The sequence below is a fragment of the Melitaea cinxia genome, chromosome 7 (genome assembly GCF_905220565.1).
Source record: "Melitaea cinxia chromosome 7, ilMelCinx1.1, whole genome shotgun sequence".
Taxonomy (NCBI): Eukaryota; Metazoa; Arthropoda; class Insecta; order Lepidoptera; family Nymphalidae; genus Melitaea; species Melitaea cinxia.
In genome coordinates this window covers 8,190,684-8,215,887 of record NC_059400.1, presented here as the reverse complement: position 1 = coordinate 8,215,887, position 25,204 = coordinate 8,190,684, and the positions used below count along the sequence as shown (strand labels likewise).

Here is a 25,204-nt window from a genome sequence, read left to right as displayed (position 1 = left end):
AAAACCGTCATCCATAGATATTTTGATAAGTCAATGTGACAACAAGAAAGTATGATTAACGCGAGAACTCCTTGAGGAAATAGGCTGTTCATGTCAGGAAACTATTAAATAAGAAGACTGAAAAATTTTTAATTTTTTACTATAAATACTTGTAGTTTCTACCATAATAAAATAAGACCAAATCAATTATTCGAACTTAAATATAGTTTAGGAACTAATGATCGACATCGCCCGTACGTACGATCATTAGTTGCTAAAGAAACTACGACATGGTGTGCACTTGTGGATTTTCCAAATATTTTTTCGACTACCTACATTGTATTAGCTACTTTTAAATGTAATTAACCGACTTCAAAAAGAAGGAGGTTTATCAATTCGACGGTATATGTGTTCGCGGTTAACTTCATCGTTTATGAACCGATTTTTCTGATTCTTTTTTTGTTGGGAAGGAAATACCCTAGACTGGTACCATGATAAGGAAACTAGGATCAGATGATGGAATCCCAAAGAAATCGAGGGAAACCCTTGAAAATCGTAGTGACGACTAGGGCGTTTTTTAATTTTTTTCGTCTACTTACGTTGTATTACTTGTCGATGTAATTGAAGTCGGTTTTTTTTTTCGTTTTCCAGTAAATACAAAGCAAGTAGAAAAATACCTACATATTTATATACTTAGAGTGTGTAGGTATACAGTGCCTACTATTAAATTTTTGTAGTCTATCTAGATTGTTGTCATGCATAAATGATTGCTATGCCTATGCGCTTTCTATGCGCAGTTGAACAGCGAGATAAACTAAAAACTAGCCCTTCTCTTCTTCTTCTTCTTTACGGAGAATTCTTCTCCGAGCCTTCGTCTGCCGTTTGACGTCGGACGTTTAATGTAACTAGAGATAAATAATTTCTCTTATACTAAAAATCGATACAAAATCATTAAAAAAAAAACTGTTAAAATTGTTCAAAACGTTTAATTAAATTTTTTAATAACTTAAAAACCCAAAACTCATAATTACAAAGAATGTTTACATAATAAATACTTAAAATATTTTGTAACTACGTCTACAATAATATCTTAATTTTAAAAACTAACATTGGCCCCATTAGAGCAGTTGAAAAGAATAAAAAAAGATATAAAATAAAAATATAATCAATGAGTAGATTGAACACTGGATGTACAATGATGTACAATGAACAATTAATAATGCCAGCATAATGGCACGCTAAGCAAGACAAGACTAGATTAAAGCTTCTTCAATTTCATACCTCTATTTACAAATGAACAAACGCATTAAGCACCTCTTCAATACCGCCACTTATAGTATCATAAGGCTGTTTCCAACGTTGAAGGCGACGTTTTTTCCCTGTCAGGAGAAGCATCACTTTTTGAAGTCGTAGCGGAATTCGGACTCTTGAAAGATGATAACGTGGGCATAGATGACTCCGGAGAAATTTTAAAGAATTCCGCTCGTTTTGCTTGCATTATTTCTGCTCTAGATAATGTATGCGAATTCGAGTAATCATTGTCGATGGGAAAAACACCTTGGTTTATAGAAACATTTAGGTTAAATTCTTCATTTAAATTATGCTCATTTATCGGTATTAAAGATCTTCTAGCCCCGAAATGGTGATTAGTTATAATAGGAACTGTTTTTGACGGTGGGTTCATAGGAGGCGTTTCAGATTTTTCTCCTGAACTATTCGAATTCTCATCTTCATTATTTGCTTCAGGTATAGGCGTAGAAAGAACATCGGATCTGGGACTTGCAAACCGCCACTGTGATTTCGGTGATAAAAGAATTTTGGATGAATTTTTGTGTTCCTTTAGTATACTGCTTGTCCTTCCTGGTGAAAGCGGTTGATTTGAAGATTTTAGCATTTTTCTATGGCTATAAGTCTTAGGGGATCCGCTCAGATCCAGTATATTAATTTGTGACCTGTTTCCCGGCGGCGTCGAAGGAAGTTGTGGTTTTTCTTTTGAAAGTTTAAGTTGTTCTACGGCGGATAACTTATTTGACTTATTTTGTATATTATGTGTATTCAGTTTGACACTATGTTGTAAAAGTAATTTCTTAAAATCTAACCTAGAAGTTTGTTGTCGCGGTCCATACCTGTCAGCACAAGTTTCTTGCCTTTGTGTATTATAAGTGCCCAAAGAAAATGGCCCCGCGCTTTGTTTTTCTAAAGTTGTACCAGATCGATTTTTAACATCTAAATAACCAGTTTCTGGATAACGTTGATTGCTTTGATGAAGTGAGGATGCTTCAGAACTCACTGGTGATAAATTTATGGTACTTAATGCTGGAGAATCAGCTCTTTCTCGTGTTTCTTTAATGTTAAGTTTCTTTTTACTTTTGTGTATAACTGCATAAAGTTCTTCGTTTGTCATGGTCGATTTAACTGGAGAAAGTAGTTTGGAGCTTAGATTGACTACGTTTTCTTTATTCGTTGGAGTAGATGATTTAAATGTTGCCGATGTGCGAGGATCTATCGGTGATATTTTTTCAGCTTGCGTTGCGATTGTTGATTGGTTATCGCCTTTTAAGACTTGGGATTCATTTTTTGGACTATGTAGTGGTTTTTGATCTATTAAGTGTATTCTATCTGCATGAGCAGTGGATGTGCTCTTTGGTAACGTCCAAAACTTCATTTGAACGTGATCAGTTTCATTTTCGTAATCGACAACCCCATGTCTGCCGCGGAGATGTGCAGTGTGATATCGATGTATAGTTGGATAAAAAGGATTTAAGTCGACCGTAGGAGAATTTTCTTGATCTCGAAATTGATACTTAGGTAAAGGTTTGTCAGCGTTAGGTTTTCGATAGTCTGAAAAAAAAAATAGAATTGTATAATATAAAAGTGCAAAATACCTTGAAAAAGATATGCACGTAAGTAGCATTGTAAATTTTCAAACTATTTTTACAAGCAAGCAGTTGTAATTTGTTGGTAATTCAATTCCCACAATTTTTTAAATCTCTATATATGTATCCAAATACCGAGTTAATATAAATTATGTTATGCAAAATTTTCAGATTTATAATTATTAATCATTCATTTCTGTACATTACTTTATTTAGTGCAATAAAGTATATAATAATAATAATTCATATAATAACTTAAACTAAATATTAGATTTGCATGCAAGAATGAGTAACCAGAGGCCCTTTATAAATGAATTGTGTAATCAAATATTTTCAAGTAATATATAGAATAATGTTTGTAAAAGTGCATGGTATTCTTATTTATTAGTGAAAATCTATAATAAAATAGAACATTTTAAGAATAAATTTTTATATGGGATTTTATGTTTTGTGAAATGATTCGGAAGTATTTAATTTTCTATTTTATTAGTACAATATACATACATGCAAAGAAAAAACATGCTTAAAGCAACAATAAGTTTACCTTCGAAGAACTTGACCTTAACAAACTTGTAACCATTGGAAGCAATCTCGTTCGTTCCGACAAGCCATGTTATGATCAGTAATTTTAATAAAAATATTATTTTAAATAAAACTGTCAATTTATTTCATCCTTCGTTATGTAAATTGGTTTTAATTTTAATTTTAAAGGACTACTTATTTTATGTGTTCGTAATTAGAGTGCATGTTAATTATTAAAAAAATCTTTTAACAATCTGGTTCATAAAATTGTATTAAGTAAAACTTGGCCGCAGTGATTGTGAACGTTGTTACCATTTTTTAATTTGAAATATGAATTAAGTTCCATTGCGTGATTTGTTTTTAAAGAGATTTATAGATGTGCAAGTTATTTGTGCGTTTATATAAACATCATAAAAAAACATGGAACAGTAAAACATCACACAACGGAACTTAACTCTGAAATTGTTAAAGAGTGCGGCGGATTGTAAATGAGATGAGGTAAAGTGCGGGTGAGAGCAAGAGGAGTGAAATTAAATGAAATAAGTGCGTTAATTCACAATAATTGTATAATATTATTTACAAAACACATATAGACAAAAAGAAAATCACACCATGCACTTGATACAAAAATTATCTCTTTGTAAGCTGTGCACACACGGGTGAAGTAAGCCACCATGCAAATTATACAAAATTGTATACAATTAAAAATAAAAAATGAAACATGACAAATTTTGGACATTTAAATTATAAAGAGAGAATTTATATTTTTAACATATATTCTATCACAGAGACAAATTATCTAAATTAGGCAAGGAAGACGATTTAAATCTTAATGGACGGAATCAACTACATTGAATTAAGTATTCTACTAAAATTATATTCTATCTATTAACAGTTCTTAAAATAATTTAGCTTTAGATATTTATAACATAAACAAATTAAATTTAATTTAAAAAAAATGCTATAACTTTATATCTCAAATTCATTTAAGGGTATATTTAAGCGTAACAAACAAGGCAGGTAACAGCAAAATACAATAATAGTTAAATATTACGTCGAATGATTATTAATATTAAGTATCGATTACCAAATTTCAGTACCATAATCAGATTCTGAAATTGATAATATCCGAGCTCTATGCATTGAGCCATCAAATGGAACTGTTACTTTACTGGGACTAAGAGGACAGGTCGGTGGTGAATGTAACAAGCATACATTATCAGGGTCAGAATCTAATATGGCAGTTAACATATCTATAGCTCTATCACTCGTATCTGGGACTAAGGGAACAGTATGTCTTTTGCGTAGTGGTGTACTTAAAGGACTCAATGTTAGAGCTGACAGTTCTGTTTCTAATTTGTTATCAAATTTATTGGCATCATTATTATTGACACACTGACAATTGTCAATTTTGCTACATCTATGGGGTAGTTTTGGAGAAATGGTGGAAGGGTAGTTGATCTGTTCGCGAAGTAAATCAGCTGTTATCTCAGCTTGAATCATTTCAAACGAGTTTACTTTCTTTGCGTTATTGCTAAAACTATCGAGTTTAAGTAACTTTTTAATGGGCATCAACGGTGAATTTGCAAGTTTATAGCTATCGCTACGTTTTATTTTACTGTTAAGAGTCTTGTCACAAGTTTCAATGCTAAAAACGCTTGCGTTAGCATTTTCGTCAACATTATTTCTATTTATAAACATTTTCATAACTTCGGCAACTTTTTTACTGCCCGTTTTATTTAAATCGTTAGTGCATTTATTTTTTAAAATGACTGATGTTTGAAAGTTAGGTACAAAAGGAATTATTTCCTCATTTTCGAAAAACCTATCTAATTTTGAAACATTGGCATCTATCATTGACGACGTTGAATAAATTTGAGTCTTACCTGTGGTATCATCTTTCGTTGGAGATAAGCTGACACCCTCTGCGTCATGAATATTTATATATGCACCTGTTCTTGTTATAGCCTCAACTACTCGCGGTAAATCCTTACTGCTTCTATTATCTGTATTTAATTTGTTATTATCTAAAACTCGTGTAGCCGTTACAGGCGTGGCAGCAATTATTGTGCTTGGTTTAGGAGGAGGTAAAGTCACGAATTCCTTCGTTACCACACCATGAGGGTCTGCTGGCGCTTTTATAATCATTTTTCCTAATTGTGGCGAAGTTGGTTTACTAGACGAAGGTGGTGGTTGATATGGAAAATCTGTTTCGTCAATAATTTTTATTATATCTGCGCTTTCTCTTTGAATAATTGTTGTTGTAGGACATATTTCTTGAACAAATGGACCTGGTTCAAATGTGGTGTGAGCTCCGTGTCTCCTTTTTAAAGTATCTGATGAGTAGATTACTTGACCTTGAGAATCAAGAGTTACTTTTGCACCTTTATTTTGTATTTCATTTATTACTTGTGTTTGTTTTTCCTCTAAGCCATGATCCAAATAATCTTTAGTTTCATTTAAACAATTAGGTAGTTCATTTAACGATACATATTCCGTTTCTGGCAACTTTCCAGACAAGACGGTTTGCAAATTCTTTTTAACAATATCATTATTAACATATGAAACTCGATTTAAGCTAACCTTTTGATTGTTATTTTTAACGTCTGCTATGGTTACGTAATCACCGGAATCGTAAAAATCTTCTAGAACATCAGCGTCCTTAGATATCGGAGACTTTTTATTGGATAGTTTAGTTGGCAATACTCCTTTTAATTTGCACATAAAATTATTAAAAGTATGTAAAGATTTTGTTTGATTTTGTGATTTAAACGGTTTTCCTGCATCAACAGATCGAATGTCTTTTTGCTTTTCTTCATTGGGTAGGTCTAATTTCGGTCTGCTTGATGACTTTGACAGCTCACGATTACATTTATCGGTCATATCATGTTTCCTATTTTTATCTGCATTTTTTGTACTACCTTCACTTTCATCATCTGAATTAGTAGGCGTAATAACACACATTGATGGAATCCTAGAACTGTTAATAGTAGTTTTGTATCTTATTCTTTCTATTCTATCTGTTCCTTCAAGATCAGACGATTCAGAATAATCTTGTTCAGAAAGGCTATTTTTCCCTTGTGCACTTGAAATAGAATCTTCAATCGGTGAGCTAGAAGTATTATGCCCAGAGTCTGGTGAACTTGTACCAGTGCTTTTTTTTGTGCTGTCAGGATCTGTTTCAGTATGAACTTCCGCAACGGCTGTGATTCCTCTATGCATTCCAATATTTTTAGTAATTGTCACTGTAGGAGGTTGTGAACATGCATCAGGTGTTGTATGGTTAGACATTGCTTTTTCAGAGTACGAACGCACTGTGTTGTATCTTAAAGTACTATATGGAGATTTTGAAAACGAAGAACTAGTACTTCGTTCTAAACTTGAGCTGATATTATTATTTACTCGGCCACGGTTCATTTTCGTTAATGAGCTCTTGCGCTCAGGTACGGTTGGTCCTATAATTAAAGACTTATCACTATCAGCAGCCATAAGTGTGGTACATACAGTTCCCGCAGAACTTGTAGTTGTACTTGTGGATCCTTTACCGAATAGTTCATATTCATTTTCAGCTGTTAAGTTTTGACTATTAGATGAATTCGAAAGAGCAGTTGTTGTATGTAAGGGTGTACTCGGAGATATTTCCTCCTCTTTAAGTGTTTTGAGACCCGAATCCATGTGGAAAGATGTATAATAACCCTCTGTATCACAAGAAAATTCAGAACTTGTTTCCAAGTCCTCGTGTAAATCATGAATAATATCCGGTGTTAGAGTGCCTTCACTTGTAACACTTCCTGAACCTGAAGTGTTAAGGAATTTTCTTCTGCTTATAATAGAACTGGGTGGATAATTATGGTAGTTAAGAGAATTGTTAGATGTTGTGGCCGATGTGCTTTTCGGCGGCACAGTTGTTGTAGTGATTTCAGAACCTATGCTAGTTCTTCCTGATTCGGAACTTGCTGACCAATTGCCACTAGATGAATGAGGTTCATCTTTCCCGATCCCGGATCTTCTAGATCTTCTCTGAGTCGAAGTCCCCCTTAATCGTACTCCACAGTTAACTGTTGCGGTAGTTTGGATATTTGATGGTACTCCGATACTCTTTTCTGAAGATGAGTACGAGGCACATCTTATGTTTGTGCGTCGTTGTTCTTCATCTGGTCGTTTTATACGCAATGTAATTTTTTCTGGAACTTCCTCTTCTTCAGTTTTGGTCGATATTTTAATATCTTTTGTTTTCTCTAGTTTGGAGTCTTTAAAATTGTCCCTGCTTGCACTAGGAGATCTACCAATCATTTTTAACCTACTTTTACCCCATTGTTTCAAACTATTAAAATGACTTTTCTTAGTATAAGGATCTGTTGGACTCTTCTTGAGTAAGTCACTTGATCGCGATCGGATGACAGTGCTATCTTCAATTTCTTCAGAAGCCACAGCATTTGGTGTATCACTATGATAAAACAAACCAAGCAAAGCATTAGTCACACGCTAGATGCCTAGGAATAAAAACTTTGAACTATCTCGCTTAGTCTTGTTTTAGCGACATCTTTCAAAGATTTCTTTCATTTTAAAGCTATTGAGAGAATGACACTATTAGTGTTTAAGGTGCAAAATGTTTAAATTGTTTTATCTTTACTTAGTTAAGTATTAAGAAAGCATATGTGAATTACGACAACCAGTAACAAAAATGTAATTTATTCACAAAAGCACAAGATCTTATCGATATGTTAAAATGTGCCAAAATTGAAACAATTTTTAAGCCCACACGATACTGTGCTTTAGGTTACTAAAGTTAATTGATTACTCAAGATTACATTATCCACATTCAATTTAGGAATACTGTGGTAAAGATTCTGTAGATAATGTAGTCTGGAGTGTACAGTGCGTACTAGAAGCTTACCCAGCTATAGCCTCTCTAAGCTCTTTCTGATCAGTGCCCGAAATGGTGTTTCGTCTTTTACCCCGAGGTTTTCTTGTTCGAGTCCGCCGCTTCACCGTGTCCGTTTCGCCGGTGCCCATGTCTACGTGGAGAGATTTCCGTGAACTGCACATTCTGTCAAAGAACTTGCCCGACGTGTCTATCGCCACTACTTCGGGCGGGAATCTAGAAATGTTGAAATAAGTTTATAAAAAAGCTAATCCAAGTTGTTTTACCGTTAGTGTTAATCGTCACTGTTTTACTTTTATGACAGCATAATATATTACATTCTTACATAAGCTATAAAAATTACTCTCATTGTGATATAAACTATAAAAAAATATTTAAATCTGCACATAAGATACTATTTTAAATGGCTCGTTCAAATAAACAAGAAATTCAAAACGTTTACTATAAGTAGTAGAAAATTATACATGGCATTACACATTATCATTTCTTGTTCAGCAGTTCATCATAATATTTGGAATATTTAAAGCTTACAATACATCCATCGCAAACCGTAAAATTGTGAATCATTATTAATCGTTGAACAAAATATTGAATTATTAGGTTTTTAGAATGCCAGTTGATGAATTTAGAAGACAGTAACTTAATTACTGTTTTTGTAACTTAGGTAATAAAATCAATATTTAATTACCAAGTTAGGGCAGTTTGCAGTGGCCCTGCTTTCTGCTCCGCGGGTTGCAGGTTCGATAGGTGTAATATTTGTATTTATATATATATGTATATATATATATATATATATATATATATATATATATATATATATATATATATATATATATATATTTTTATATATAACTAGATCGGCAAACAAGCGTACGGCTCACCTGATGGTAAGAAATTACCGTAGCTTATTGACGTCTGCAACACCAGAAGCATCGTAAGCGCGTTGCCGACCCTACCCCCAATTCCCCCTAGGAGCTCTGGTCACCTTACTCGCCAACAGGAATACCACACTGCTTGCAAGAAGTATTATTCAGCTGTGATCTTCTTAAGGTTGAGGTATTCCATTTTTTGTTGAGTTGCTCCATTTTTTGAGCGCGAAATTTCCTGCTGTGCCCTACCTCCTGTCCCCTACACAGATTTATTTTTTACTTACTTGGAGGCGATAATTCGTAACTGTTCTTCCGGGCTAGGTAGTCGGTGGTCGATGGGCTCGTCGTCTCCAGAGCCACAATCTGAGAGCTCATCGGGCGTTAGAGTGACGCTGCTCACTATGCGCATAGATGCGTCTGGCAGTGCCGTAACATCTCCCATAGCCTCTCTCGAAGTCCATTTTCTTAAGTGCTCTACTACTGACGGCTGCGCAAGATAATTTTTAATAAGATTATTGTTGTAACAATTGTCAACAACACGATTTTACTAATATAAATTCGACTTACAATGTGAGTTTCGATGTCAACATCTACTTTTTGATATATTTTTCTTCTCTTTGAACTTAAGACGGGCGTACAAAGGAGATACGGGGAATGTTGCGAGTCTCTCCTAAGCTGATCAAGAAGAGAAGTGGAGAGGCGGTCGGTCGTAGCTTTCTCATACAAGTTTCGCAAGCTTGTAGGCCTGGAATAGTTTAAAATTGTTTGATGAATTAAAAGAGTAATACATATATATGTATAACTGTAAAATGTGAGTGATAATTTTGTAGGTGCGAAAATGTACCTTGTATCTGGAGTAAACAGTTCCTTTTTGAAGAGGTTAACAGCCGTGAAATGAACTTTGCGCGCTGCAAAATCAGACAGGCTACCCTCAGCTGTAAAAATTAAAAGATCAAATTATAATATAATAATAATAATATAATATATTAATAATTAATTATATTATAATTATTTATATTAAATAGGAATTCGAAATAATAATAATACATTTTCTATAGTATTGAAGGTAATTGAATGGGCTACCTAGTAGATAAACATTTCCTCATTTATTACAATGCCAATTTAAATATAACCTTGCAATATATATAATTATATTTATTAACCAATTGATTTTAATTACAGATCATGATACTTAACATTAAATTAAAAGTAGCTAAATTTGCATAAAATTTTAACGTTTTTGCGACTATGAAAATAAGAATTCTGCAAAGAATGGACTCTTTGAAGCATAGAATAGCCGCAGGAAACTAGTTCTATATAAACGAATGGTAAGATTGAATAGTATTGGATCGCAATAAGAAATGCGCGAGTGATTTCACTCGATTGTCAAGCGGCCTTGGTTCCCAGCGGTCCAGCACGATACTCGCCGCGTCTTGGGTGGTACCTATATCATGATAACTTACAGTATGCAATTATAAATATATTATAGTTTAAAAAAATTACCAACTTATTATTAGACATACAATAACCGGAATATGAAATGAGAAAGACGGAGAAACACGATTTTTTTTTAACAAATACTTTGGCACAATTTGTACTTATTGAATTAAGATTTATTTAGTAAATATCAGATAGCATTTACACGTTACATGTATATAAGCATGATTATTTCATTAAAATTCAGTAGAGGTAAACAGAAATGGAAATAGATTGAATGCATAGGTAGTAGTAGAAATTCACAAGAATGTAAGCAATGCAATAAAATGCATTGAGCGTCTTTAGCTTTCATGACTCAAGTTTATTCGATTAATTTAAAACTTCTTTGAACTGTTCAATACTCTTATGTTCTCTTTTAGCATAATAAATGTTGTTTTTATAACTACAAAAATATTTATGCAGAACTTAGTATCGAATCAATTTCATTAATATTTATTAATTTGATCTTTTTATTTTAACGCTAAGTTCTTATTGCAGCAATGCTTACGATTGGACAAATATACTACAGAAATTCTAAAGCCATTTGAAACAATTCTATCCGTTTAATGTAGAGATAACAACTAATGTTCATAGCCGTAGGCCAGGTTCATGTGGTCACGACTCCGAGAAGGACTTCCAAGGGCGCAGCCCTTATAAGTTAGTATTTACAGTATGAACCAGTTTCTAAATACAAACAAAATGTAGACATAATAATGTGTGCTATATTGAACAACTAAATACGAATGCGGTGAAAATATGTATTTTTTATCAAATTCATAACAATATTTTAAGGATTTACTTATATAATGTTAAATTATCATAAATTTAATAATTGGCTACTCTTTGTTTTATATAACTTATTTGGTAATTCTTAATAATATTGGATTAGTCTATAGTATCTTAAAAAATTTAAAGTTATCAATGATTAAACAATGTTAAAAAAAATTGTCAAAACATAAACATGGCCAAGTATTAAGAATTTTAACCACAAAATTTCAAGTTTTTTTTCAAGGCATATCAGATTTAACCACTGCGATCTGGAAGGCTTCTCAAAGCTGAATTCTTGTCGTTTAATGTAACAGACAGAAGCCTAAGCGGTACAAGATATCTTATGAATCAAATAAACGGTATTAAACTAAAAAATTCAAACAAAATTAACGAATCTTATAATAACGTGAAGGTGTGATTTTTGAAAAGGTATGTACGTAATATATACATACGTATATTTACTCTTTCAAAAAAGGATAATTTATTGTACGTAAGATAACAAAAGAGATATAATTATAAGTTATGTGTTTTTTTAAAAGTAAATCAAGTACACTTTTTTACATGACGCGTAAATCTTAGACTAAAATTTTGCAATTTGATTTAAATATTTAATTAACCGTTTATTCATGTAAAAAATTAAAATTATAGTCTTGCACATGAAATAAAAACTAAAATTATTGACTATTAACACGACTACAATAGAACAACTTCGTTCAGTGAAATAATTTTGTAAGTCTTTCTAAATTGAGATAACAATATTATTGTTTGTTTAACGTAGATACAATATATTTTACAAATAAAACACAAATTTGAAAGTAAATTATGTCATTGTGACGTAACTTTCCGTGTTAGAAGTAGGTGTGGTGAGGTATTTAGGGAAAAAATATAGAGCACCGCTTTTCAAATTTGACTTTCCGGTATCAGAATATCCAAACAAATATTTATCATGAAGACAAAAATGTTCTGTAGATAATAGTGTACCGAGGCCCGGGTCAAGTTGTTTGTTATGGGTTTGGGTTGAATATATAAACAGAATTTGCCACGACAAGTTCTGAGCTTAATAGCACTAAGAATGGTCTCTTCAACTCTTCGACGTAGAGACACTTCTATCTGTTTTTTAAATAATATTAGTTGTAAAAAAGATAAGTAGTTAAGAATATTATAAAGCTTGACCTATATAAACAAATTAAATAGTAAAATTAAAATTTTCTTAAGACGCAATAAAGTGCTTTAGATGTGTACAAATCTCGGTATAGTAGTAAAAACATGATTTTTTAGATTATATATTAGATTGAGGAGTGGCACAATATTTTTAGAACCATGAAATAGTTATAAAAGTTCTCAGTTGAGAAGCATTTCAAGATTGATGAAAATATTCTCGTCGAAGTAAGAAAAAGGTTAAACTTAATTTTATCAAAACTATTATTATAACGAAACAGACAACTGAATGTATTATTCTCTTAACAAGAGGTGGTAAAGCATTCATAGAACATTTTTCACATATTAGCTCTCCTTGGCCAAGATTCAACCACTGCAACATTTTAACAAAGCATAATAAGAAGTAAGCTTTGCTACGTGTCCTAGTTACGTGTGGTATTGTACAAAATGTTTTTCCGTTTCAACCCCATTTTACGCCGTGTTCATGCAATTTTACAAGGCCAATTTTTTGTTGTTGCTAACTTCAAAATGTTTTTTTACAATAAATAAATAACTTTAAGATCGTTATTAGGTAATTTAGGTACGGTAAACCCAAGGTAGATGACTCACTCTTTGAAATAGCCACCTAATTTTAAAAATATGATTTTTATACGAATATTTTTTATTAATGTAGCTAGCTCAATCCTTTATGTTGAATTATTACTATTTTCTTTTAACCTATCCAATGCAGATTTAACAGAAATTAGATTTTTGTGAACCCTTTTTTTTGAGGATAGATGCCTACCTATATGGATAGTTGCCCCAGCATGAAAATAGTGAGTAGGATAGATGCCCTTTAAGCCGCGTAAACGAAAAACCCAAACCAAATGATAGGTAGTTCTACTCCTAAAACATCGATTGTCTTCATGGGCCATAGTAATGAAAAACATTTTAGGGTTTTTAAATCTTTTAATTGTTATAATCAGAATATAATTTTCATATCATAAAAATTAATATACCTAATTAAATTTTTAAGGCGTTTGTTTAACTAAAATATAAATTCTTAAGTTTCAATATGATATATATATATCAATTTAATTAAATTTTACAAGCATTTGTTCAACAATTTATTAAATTCTTAATTGTTGGTATAAAATATTCATATCAAGTGTCAACATGCACATTGTACAATCATAATTTCTCATCGAAAGCTGACTGTAGGTTTTCAGTAGTCCAAGAACATACTCGAGCTCGCATTCCTCCCTTTCTTTTATATTTTTGTGGCATAGTTCTGCTAGAATCAGTAAAACATCCAAACATAAATATACGTAAAAACATAACAGACACTAAAAAAAATTAAAAATATAAACTTACCTACTCTGTATATGGTGTATGAAGGGATAGATACCTATACCTCAAAAAATCAGGGCAACTATACTTTGTGATAGGGATAGATGCCCATGTATTTTTAAATAAATTATAAACAAAATAGCATCTATTTACACCTAGATGCAGACTCAATGAACCAGTATATTGACGTGATAAAAAATATAACGGAATTTATTACTATTTATTAAATTATACAACCTTAAATACTAACCTTTAAAACTTTGACGTGTTCGTAAATTTAGCCACGGAGACAATTAGAGACACGAGAGAAACGCGTCCTTGCCACACGAATATCTGTGGGTATCTGAGGTACGGGGTGACTTCGGCTCCTACTTATTTGATTAATTTTTATTTGTGAGTTCGGGATGTTAGGTTTTTAGTATATGAGGCATCTATGCCACTGGGGCATCTATCTCGGTTTTACCCTATACGATAAGGAATCAAAAGTTAAGTTAGTATGATTTTTTTTTCACAAACGATATTTGTGGTCTTGTGGGGTGGTCTAGGTGATATGTGAACACGCGGATGTTCTTGACAACTTGTATTTAATGCTACAACAACGCTGCAACGAAGCTAAAAGTAAAGATTTACTCGTCAACTTTCGCAATCAAAGGATATTAATATTCGTTAAGATATTATCTTGTCTACGTTTAATGTTCAGAATTTCTAACCGCGGTGGCAGATTAAGTTCTATGCTTCACACCGTTTACCGTTTCACGGTTTACTTGGCCATGCTTCTACAATAATTTACGTTTTAATTGTAATTATAGCAAAGCAATAAACCATTAGATTTTTACTAATTTTATTTACACCGTATCCTAGCAATTTTTTTAACCGACTTCCAAAAAAGGAGGAGGTTCGCAATTCGACTGTATTTTTTTTTTTATGTATGTTACATCAGAACGAGTGGACCGATTTCGACAAATTTTCAATTTTCAAATTTTTTTTTATTTTTTTTGTTGGAAAGAGGATATCCCTAGTTTGGTACCATGATAAGGAAACCAGGATCTGATGATGGGATCCCAGAGAAATCGAGGGAAACTGTCGAAAATCCGCAATAACTTTTTACTGGGTGTACCGATTTTGACTATTTTTTCGTCGATCTACGTTGTATTACTCGTCGATGAAATTGAAGTCGGTTTTTTTTCGTTTGTGAGCAAACACAATTATTTAGTTTAACCTCTGTGTTGGTCTATATATACATATAGTTGATTCGTAGTGAGGTACATAAGTCAATAAATCGGATTTAAGTGATAACCAGATTTCAAAGAATATATTATATTTGTTACATTTATACTTTCTTGCACCGTTTCCTAGTACATAATGATGAATTTAATGACGTTCATCCTAAAAGATGTTAACTTTATAGCTATTCCTGTATGAATACACTATTTCCATTTAATTTACTTCTCAAAACTTTACTATTCTATCGTAACAACGTTTAAGTAAAATATTTCATGTATAATAAATAGTACTGTATTACTAAATTATAATAAATGAACAGCTGCAATAACGCAATTAAAACAAATATGGGTAATAAAAGGTAACAACAGGTTCAGCATTGTGGCTAAAATGTTATTGTAGGAGGGACACATGTATAAATCTCTGGGCAGTTGAAGCGGGTCGGTTAAATTCTGAACTAAGCTGGCACATCGCTTACATAAACCAATAATTTAAAACACAATACATATATTTCTTACTCGTCTAATAAATTCAACTAGAGGTGATATTACTAAAGTATTGAATTCCATATAATTTTCAGAAAGTGCTGAAATTGATATCTAAATTAAATTTAATGTCTCTGTGTAAGTAATTAATACTTTAATTATTCTTATAGGCGTACTCAGAATATAATTTAGTTATAAAAACAAGATAGCAAAAATAGCGAAAATATACTTCTTAATATCAAGTAGATTATACTAAGATAAAAATCCAAGACCATAGATTTCAAGGTAAGAGACTTTCTTGTAATGTATACATGTTGATAGAACTCGGTTATATAGGTTCAATGGCCAAAGATGTTCAGGTCATAGCAATTAGTCGCTTTTAAGCGCCATATACGATAACCTATAAAAAGTGGTACAGGGATAATTATCCACAACGATCACCTATACTTCCGTTTAAGGGATATAGCAGGAAGCACAGACAAGTTCGAGCATCACGTCTCGCGGTAGAATGTCGTTTAATAGAAGAAAAAAGTTAATACCACACGATTAACTGCACTTTTGAGAAAATTCACCGGCATTATATTTAATAATTTTTATAAGTAATTTTGTTTGAATTAGGATTTTAAATTCGCACATTGTATATATTTTCTTAATATATAAAACAAAGTCGGGTTAGTTCAAACACTTATAGTAACTCGAGAACGGCTGGAGTCATTTTCATGGTTTTTGATTTATTTTGTATTTGTATCCGCCCTATATATATATATATGTTTTTTTTGTTCTTTTTTTTCGGCGGGTAGACACGAAAGTGTACAGACGTATTTTTATGTGCTCTTTTAGTTATTATTGTTTTAAAACTGTTTTACATATATACTCGTATGTGCAACATTTAAGTTAGCATAGTATAAGTTGACTCTCTTCACACACTTTCACATAAAATTTAAAACTCAAACCTTCAAGATGAACACTTCAGTTTAGCATCTACAGAAAACTATGGAAGAACTCTCTTCAAGTATTAATAACAAGATTGATGAATTTGAGAAAAACCTTAATTTACCTAGTACTGCAACTTGCACTATTAAATCCCTGGCAGCTGACTTCTCTACCTTCAAGTCTTTAGTATAGAAAACTCTTAGCTTGCTTAAGTCCCAAATTGAACTGGTGGTTCTGGGCATGGATCAATTGGAGACACAGTCCCGTAGAAAGCTTCTTCTTTTCTATGGGGTCAAGGAGGATAAGGATGAGGATGTGCGAAAGAGTGTCATTGCATTGTTGTCCGACCAGATGAAGAAAAAGAAAACCGGAACGCTTCAGTGAACTTAGTCTTTATTTAATATACCTACCTACCCACGTGAAATAGGTTTCTAATAAGAGTGTCACTCTTTCTCGAAACTATCTCAATATATATATGTATGAATTGTTGTAGGCTATATACAGATGTTCTTTCATGTAACACTTATTCTATTAAATATCCTTAATAAATTCCTTATAGCAAGCATTATTAGAGATCCATATATTTGCACATCTTGAGTGATGTCGCTGTAAGCCCGCACCACATTAAGCTGACAGTTTTACGAATAGCAATAAAATTCTGTGAAACAAAGGAGCGGCTTCCAGAATAGCTTCCATAAAATAAAATTGCGGTTTCCATAGGAATATTTCGCCGAAAATGACTAACAAGATTCGAATTGATCACGCACTACTATTTGATCTCGAATACGTTCTCAAAAGAATCATATTATTACAAAAATTGCATAAATATTATTGTAAATATACTATAGGTAAATGTAATAGACATTTTTTTAAACATGATTACAATTTAATAAGTAAGCATATAATTAACTATATATATATATATTTAACACAATTTGCAATTATTCGTAAAGTGTAACTATATAAGCTTTTGGTATACCTACGTATCTAGACTGTATCGTAAGTCGTTATATAAAATAATGAAATAAATTACAATTATGGTCCAGGAAAAGACCCGTCACCCTAATGACTACAAGCGGAACATTAGCAAGGTATAAATTACAATGAAAAAGAAGGTAAAGATTTTAAAATAAATATTCAAAACAATGAACCACATACTTAGAATATACATTTAAATAATAATTGTGTTTGCTAGCAAACGAAAAAAACCGACTTCAATTACATAGACAAGTAATACATCGTAAGTAGACAAAAAAAAAAAAAAAAAAATAACAAATGCACTAGTGTACGATTTTCAAGGGTTCTCCTCGATTTGTCTGGGATCCCATCATGAGATTCTGGTTTCCTTTATCACCCTTGAAATATCTCGTTTCCAACAAAAAACTGATTATCAAAATCGGTTCATAAACGACGAAGTTATCTATTAAGTTAAGAATTATTAGGAGATGTACGTTAAATGATCTTTATTTATTATTTTTATATATATAAATATATACGGTCGAATTGAGTAACATCCTCCTTTTTTGAAGTCGGTTAAAAAGTATGTAAATTTTGTATTATAACAACTACTTTTTTTTAGTGAAAAATTATGAAGAAGGAAAGGTTTGTTTGTTTGAATAACAATAAATGAAAAATCAATTAAAAAGGACTACGTTTTATAGTAGCGGAACAAAAGGCATAAATGTAATGCGGGTAAAACCGCGAGAATCGTTCAGTGTATAATAAAACTAGATGTTAGCAGCGACTTTGAACGGGTTATACACACAATTTACCATTAAAAGTTTTATATATGAAAACGAAGTTTTTGTTAAGACCAACTGATATTTTATGTAGTCGTATTTATGTTGTTTTATGGTTTATCTAGAATTCTAGATAAACTATTCCTAAAAGTAATAGAAGACTACAATTTTATATATGTATAGTTAAAATTTAGGAAAAAGAAAAAATTGTATATTAAAGTTGTCTGAACTTTTACGTCTCTACTAATATTATAAAGCTGAAAAGTTTGTTTTGTTTAAACGCGCTAATCTCAGTCACTAGTGGCTCGAATTGAAAAATTCTTTTCATATCGGATGGCCCATTTGCCGAGGAAGGCTATAGGTTATTTTTCCTCAAAATAAACGATGGTGAAACCGCAGGGCACAGTTAGAAATATTTAAGGAAGGTGTAATTAAAAAAAGTGTGTAGCTAACTTCACGTTGCTAACTTCTTATTCATTGACCAGCTACAGGTGCCGGTTTTTTGTGACCGTGTGCGCGCAGCGTAAAAATTTACTCTCATCATTTTTCCCTAACGTGCCAAAAGAAGTGTTAGTTCAAAAATTGTTAATACATACTAAAGCGAAAATACTCTTATTAGATATCAATACGTGTCTTTATTGAATTTGACTTACGTCTGATCAACCAATGGTATGCTTTATAAATATTATTGAGACACATGATTAATAAAAACATACTTTCAAAAGCTTTTATAAAATTTAAACTATTTTTGACATCCTAAAAAGGAAAATTTAGTATGACTGCATTTTTACTTCAAATTAGTTTTCATTGTCACTATCATAAATATTGAAAAGAAAATTAATAAGGAAAACTGTATACCTTAATAGCGTTTGTTTAACCGACTTCAAAAAAGGAGGAGGTTTCTAAATTCGACTGTATATATATATTTTTTAACCGACTTCAAAAAAAGGAGGAGGTTACTCAATTCGACCGTATATATATATATATATTTTTTTTTATGTATGTTCGGGGATAACTTCTTCGTTTATGAACCGATTTTGATCATTCTTTTTTTGTTGGAAAGGAGATATCCATAGTTTGGTACCATGATAAGGAAACCAGGATCTGATGATGGGATCCCAGAGAAATCGAGGGAAACTTTCAAAAATCGTAAGGGTGACTAGTAAATTTAATCATGTTTTCATTAACTACTATAAAGCACTACTATTTAATAAAGGTCTGGAGTCGATCTGATGATGGAGAAGAAAGATAGTAGAGGGAACTCCTCAACAATTTATAGCAATTACCTGGTTTTTGAACTTAATTCGTTTCTATTGATGAGAACTTTGCACTTGTATGAGTTGTAAGTGCCATTACAGTCTGATGATGGAGACAAAAGATAGTCGAGGGAACTCTTTAACGATTTATAGTAATTACCTGCTGTTTGAACTTAATTCGTTTGTATTGATGAGAACTTTGCATATGTATGAGTTATAAGTGCCATTTCAGTCTGATGATGGAGACGAAAGATAGTCGAGGGAACTCTTCAACGACTTATAGCAATTACCTGCTGTTTGAACTTAATTCGTTTCTATTGATGAGAACTTTGCATATGTATGAGTTATAAGTGCCATTTCAGTCTGATGATGGAGACGAAAGATAGTCGAGGGAAATTTTCAGCGATTTATAGCAATTACCTGCTGTGTGATCATCTGTCTCGCAGGACCAGGTTTGATGATGGAGCCCATAAACACTCGAGGGAATTTCTCAACAATTTACAGCAGTTACCTTATGCTGTTTGACGACCGCTTTGATATAATGGTGCATGTGCCGTGTCGGCGGCGCCTAAACACCGACGGTCGCGGGTTCTATTCCCGCCCGGAGTGGATATTTATGTTTATACAAATATTTATTTTCGGTCTAGTTGTTGATCCTTGTGGTTCTCCCAACCTAGCCTCAGAGAACACGCTAGGCTGTCAGTTCCGGTTGTTATTACGTACACCTGATAGCGAACTTTACTCATAGTATGTCGACGCGTTAGCGCAGCGGTCACAGCACCGGCTGTTGCGCTGGCGTTAGTGGGTTCAATCCCCGCGCACGACAGATATTTGTATTGGCCATATAGATGTTTGTCATTGTCTGGGTGTTTGTGCTTGTGTATTGTGTATGTTTCCGGTCCCCCGACACAAGAGAAAAAGCATCCTTGTTAGGTCTACCCATCACTAAAAATTGTAAAATAAAATAATTTTTAACAAAAAAAAAACCGACTTCAAACAGGAAACTAAAAAGTGAAAAATAAATTTACTTAGTACAAAGTAATTCGTATTTTGATTTAGTTGATCAGAAATGATTAAATAAATATTTTATAATTTTGAAGTTGGTGCCAAGTAAATACAATACAAATACAACCTGGCTACAATAACAAATACAAACAACACACACACAACAAACAAGTACAAAAAATATTATTAGATATGTCAAAACAATAACAGAACAATAACAGTATTCCACCTAATAGTCAATGAAACAAATTATGAAAGAAAGCTGAATACAACTTATGAGTAGATACTAGAGTAGTTATTGTTTTACTTGGCACCGACTTCAAAATTATAAAATATTTATTTAATAATTTCTGATCAACTAAATCAAAATACGAATTACTTTGTACTAAGTAAATTTATTTTTCACTTTTTAGTTTCCTGTTTGAAGTCGGTTTTTTTTTTGTTAAAAATTATTTTATTATATATTATGTTCGGGGATAACTTCGTCGTTTATGAAAAGATTTTGATAATTCTTTTTTTGTTGAAAAGGAGATATCCCAGATGTGGTACCACGATAAGGAAACCAGGATCTGATGATGGGATCCCGAGAAATCGAGGGAAACCCTTGAAAATCCGTATAACTTTTTACTGGGTGTACCAAATTTTGATGATTTTTAATTTAATCGAAAGCCGATGTTTATCATGTGGTCACATTTAAATATCATCGAAATCTGATTACAAATTTTAGAGTAATCTTTGATAATGCGTATTTACTTGACTATTTTTTCGTCTACCTACGTTGTAGTATTTGTCGATGTAATTAAAGTCAGTTATTATCGTTTGCCAGCAATCACAATTATTTTGTAAAAAACCTTCTTCTTCTTTTGTCTTTGTTAGTATTTTCCATAAAAGAATTTTATAGAGAGCATATTTTAATTCAATGCTTTTTATTTTGATACCTACAGTAATTAATCTAATTTATAAAAATGTCGATGAGAAACATATAATAAAAGATATATAGGTACTTACGTAACAATTTGCGTCTGATAAGACGTTTATTATTTGTTTTAAGCTGGTCGGTAGCTCATCTGCTGATAATATCAAAGCCTCGTTAACGCCTAACTTATAAATTTTAACTTAGACACAATGGGTAGGCGTGGTGGCCATAGAGTACAAACGCAATTGAGTAGCATCATACTGGAAGGAATGGAATGTTTTCTAATAAATAACCTGTACAAAAATGCATATATGTAGAAACGCTCTTACGGAAGTGTAACTGGGTTTCGTCTCCTTATAGTACAATTATAATTTATAGCACATAATTACCATGAATAAATAATTAACGACGTCAATGACCTGGGTCTTCCATATTAGAACGCAGTATGAGTGACGAAAAAGCTTTGATACTTGTGAGATTTATTTGAAGGAACTTAAAATCGATGTATCCACACATAAAAAGGTTTTATGCCGTATTCCTCCGCACGCGGCGAGGTCTCATGTGACGTGTCCTTATTTCGCATTTTATACACGTCCGATACCATTCTTTACTGAATCGGATAGTCGGCTACCAATAAACTACTTTCCTCACAATGGTTAATTGTGCGTAAACAGAGTTTTTTTATTGTGCGTGTAGTATGATAACTGTGGCTAATGGTAGCTGTTACTTAACATGTATATAAATATATATGACCAATCACCATACCTATATTCCCTTGTATGAAATGTGACAATCAACTAGGTGGCCGCCAGTATATAAAAATTGTTTCTTCTAAGTCCATCGAGTGTATGTAAATCATATCAATTAGGTTTTAAATTATTAATATAGCAAACTTTCCAATTTCTACATTTAAAAGTGGTCTTTTGAATGTTAATAAATCGATATTTCTTACTATTAGTTTATTGACGACTTCAGAAATACGAGCAGTACTTATAAACTCGAATAAAACGACTCACACAGTGCATTCAATGCATTCAGGCTGTATTATCCCACTGCCGGGTAAAGGCCTTTTTCTCCACGTAGGAGAAGGATTGGAGCTTAATCCACCACGCTGCTTCATTGTGGTTTGGCGGATATGATCCCTAATAAGAGTAACGAGCGTTATCAGGTATTTATGATAACAACCGGGACGGACGGTTTAACGTGCTCTCCGAGGCATGGTGGTGTGACCCAAAAGGATAGACACCCGTCGTCAAATCGTCGGTGTCTGATTGTATGAAAATAAATAAATTGTAGGAAAACTAAAACAAAGGAATAGCGACAGTGTCTGTGGCAGCTTTGATTTTTTCAAATTTCAGGAGCTCGCGTTTGTTTACAAGTTTTCTTACCTGTGCTTATTTATTTTTAACCTACTTCAAAAAAAAGGAGAACTCAATTCGATTGTATTTTTTTATGTGTGTTACATCAGAACTTTTGACTGCCTGGAGGTGTACTGCTTTTGATGATTCTTGTTTTAATCCAATGCTGATGATTGTCTTGCGGTCCTTTGTGAATTTGATCGAAATCTGACGACTACTTTTTGAGTAATCTTTGATAAAGCGTATTTACTTTACTATTTTTTCGCCTACCTACGTTGTATTACTTGTCGATGTAATTGATGTCGGTTTTTTTTCGTTTGAGAGCAAACACAATTATTTTCATCGAGTTCTATACTTATAGTTTAAGGCTATGGTTTAAGGTTAAAATCGATTCGTGATGCGACTAAAAAAAGGTCATTTTATTTACCTTTTATTACTAAAAGCAGGTTGTGCGGTTTATCTGTTATTAATTTATTGAACACCTGTTAAAAAATTACAATCGTCATTTGCAGACAGGTGCAAGTGAATGAAATGACAAACATGAAGGATTTTATTAATCGTTTTTTTTGGAATAGAAAATGATAATCCGATTTTTTTCGGAATATGACATTAATTTTTTATCGGATTTCGACTTAAAAAAGGGTCATCTGTAATATTAGTTGTTTTTTCATTAAACGATAACTTTATGGGGGAAGGGGGACCAAAAAAAAATAGTGGAGTATTTTTTAAATAAATCGATTATTATTTCTCCATATAATCTTAATATAAAAAGCATATCGCAAAGCATATATATAAAATAAATATCGCATCCGCACGAAGTTTATAAATACTTCGTTTTAAACCTAATACTCATTTTATGTGAGTGTAGTTTTATATGAATGTTTTTAAACAATCGTGATAAATATACACATTTTAATATTTTACTTTTTTTTTCTCATCTTTGTATAGAAATTAACGAATAGCGAGCACTAAATATATCAAAATTTGCTTGTGTAACTAACATGCAGTTTTAATGGCTAGTTTCACAACGTGCGAACAATTTCAAAATTTCACACTTAGCTCGACGTTCTATTCGATATTTTTATTACACGTATAAACTATTTATGTTGATTTTTATGAAACAATTACTATTAACCTATTGACGTTCATTTGAGGCACTCAATAAATTAAATTTTCGTTGATATTAGACTAGTCCGTAGGGGCAGTGGCCCTGCTCTCTGCTCGGGGTATTGTGGGTTTGATTCCTGCCTGAGACTGGATGAAATATTTCTATATATTTATAAATGTATTATTTCTATTATATATATATATATATATATATATATATATATATTCTATTACAGTCGATTGTTACCTTATGCATTAAGTTGCTTACCGTAAGAACAGACAACCGTTTGTCTATTTCGTAAGATATTTATTTACTTTTGTATAGTACTATCACTATAAGTTTGAAAGATTTTAATAATGTTTAACATCATTCATAATATTCTGGAACTATCTTACGCTACAGCCTATGGCAACCAGAGAACCAGAAACGTTAACGTGAGTGAAAACTGGGAAGAATGTAGGAAGTTTAGTGTATAATAAAACTAGATACTAGCCACGGCTTGATATGAACATTAAATACCTATAATATGCTGTATGGGTTATAAATAATAGGCATAGTTATATAACAATATATTACGCCAACAGATTAATGCTAACTTCCATTTGTTCTTTACCTTTCAACTTTTAAGTGTCTCGAAACAAAAAGGAAACGTTAATGGGATCGCTTCGTTATTTCTCTGTCTGTCACAATCGTTTTTCTTAGAGATTAATGTAAGTAAATTATTAAAGTACCTTTCTAATTGTTTAAGTGCTCTGGCATTTTTTGGCTTTAACCTTATATGTATACTGTATTTACAAACTCTGTACGAGTAATTTATTTATACAATTTTTTAACTGTAAGGACATTTTGATTTCAATCGATAACTGCTATGTATTTCATTTCTTGTATATTGACTCTCGGTTTATATATTTTAAAATATATTCGAGTAAATATTTTTTAGTTGTACAAGTTGACCATTGATACGAATATAACGTATTTCTGAGAAATTCAGTCGTAAATTAAAGCAAGTTTCTTAATAACTTACGCTACAGATAATGATACTAGGTACTAAATTATGAAGCAAAAATGTTTTAAAGCTATAAATCACACTCCTAATGTGATTGTGAATAAGGATCCTTCTACGTATGACTAGAACAGAGTCTTACGTGTAAACTCAAATACTTCATTTGCTCGTAGTAAATAGTGCAGGAAACGAAACAGGGCCAGAGCGCTGCATTAGCGGTATTCAATGTTTAAACACGGATCAAACAGACGCTTTGAAGTGCCGATGACCGTGGTTGTTTGACGTTACTTCATACAATTCAACCTTCATTTAGTCACA

At 32.2% G+C, this 25,204-nt stretch overlaps 1 protein-coding gene across 1 annotated transcript in view; it reads right to left on the bottom strand.

Annotated features, from left to right (window-relative positions):
* Positions 1–945: 945 nt before the first annotated feature.
* LOC123655311 overlaps positions 946–25,204 on the bottom strand; it is a 72,500-nt gene continuing 48,241 nt past the window's right edge. Inside the window, exons 2-8 of the mRNA XM_045591122.1 lie at positions 9,976–10,066; positions 9,699–9,876; positions 9,416–9,618; positions 8,275–8,478; positions 5,269–7,824; positions 3,400–3,458; positions 946–2,820 (exon numbers count right to left, since the gene is read on the bottom strand). Coding sequence (XP_045447078.1) covers positions 1,319–2,820; positions 3,400–3,458; positions 5,269–7,824; positions 8,275–8,478; positions 9,416–9,618; positions 9,699–9,876; positions 9,976–10,066 — 4,793 coding nt within the window. The 3' untranslated portion in view covers positions 946–1,318. The remainder of the gene's footprint in view (positions 2,821–3,399; positions 3,459–5,268; positions 7,825–8,274; positions 8,479–9,415; positions 9,619–9,698; positions 9,877–9,975; positions 10,067–25,204) is intronic.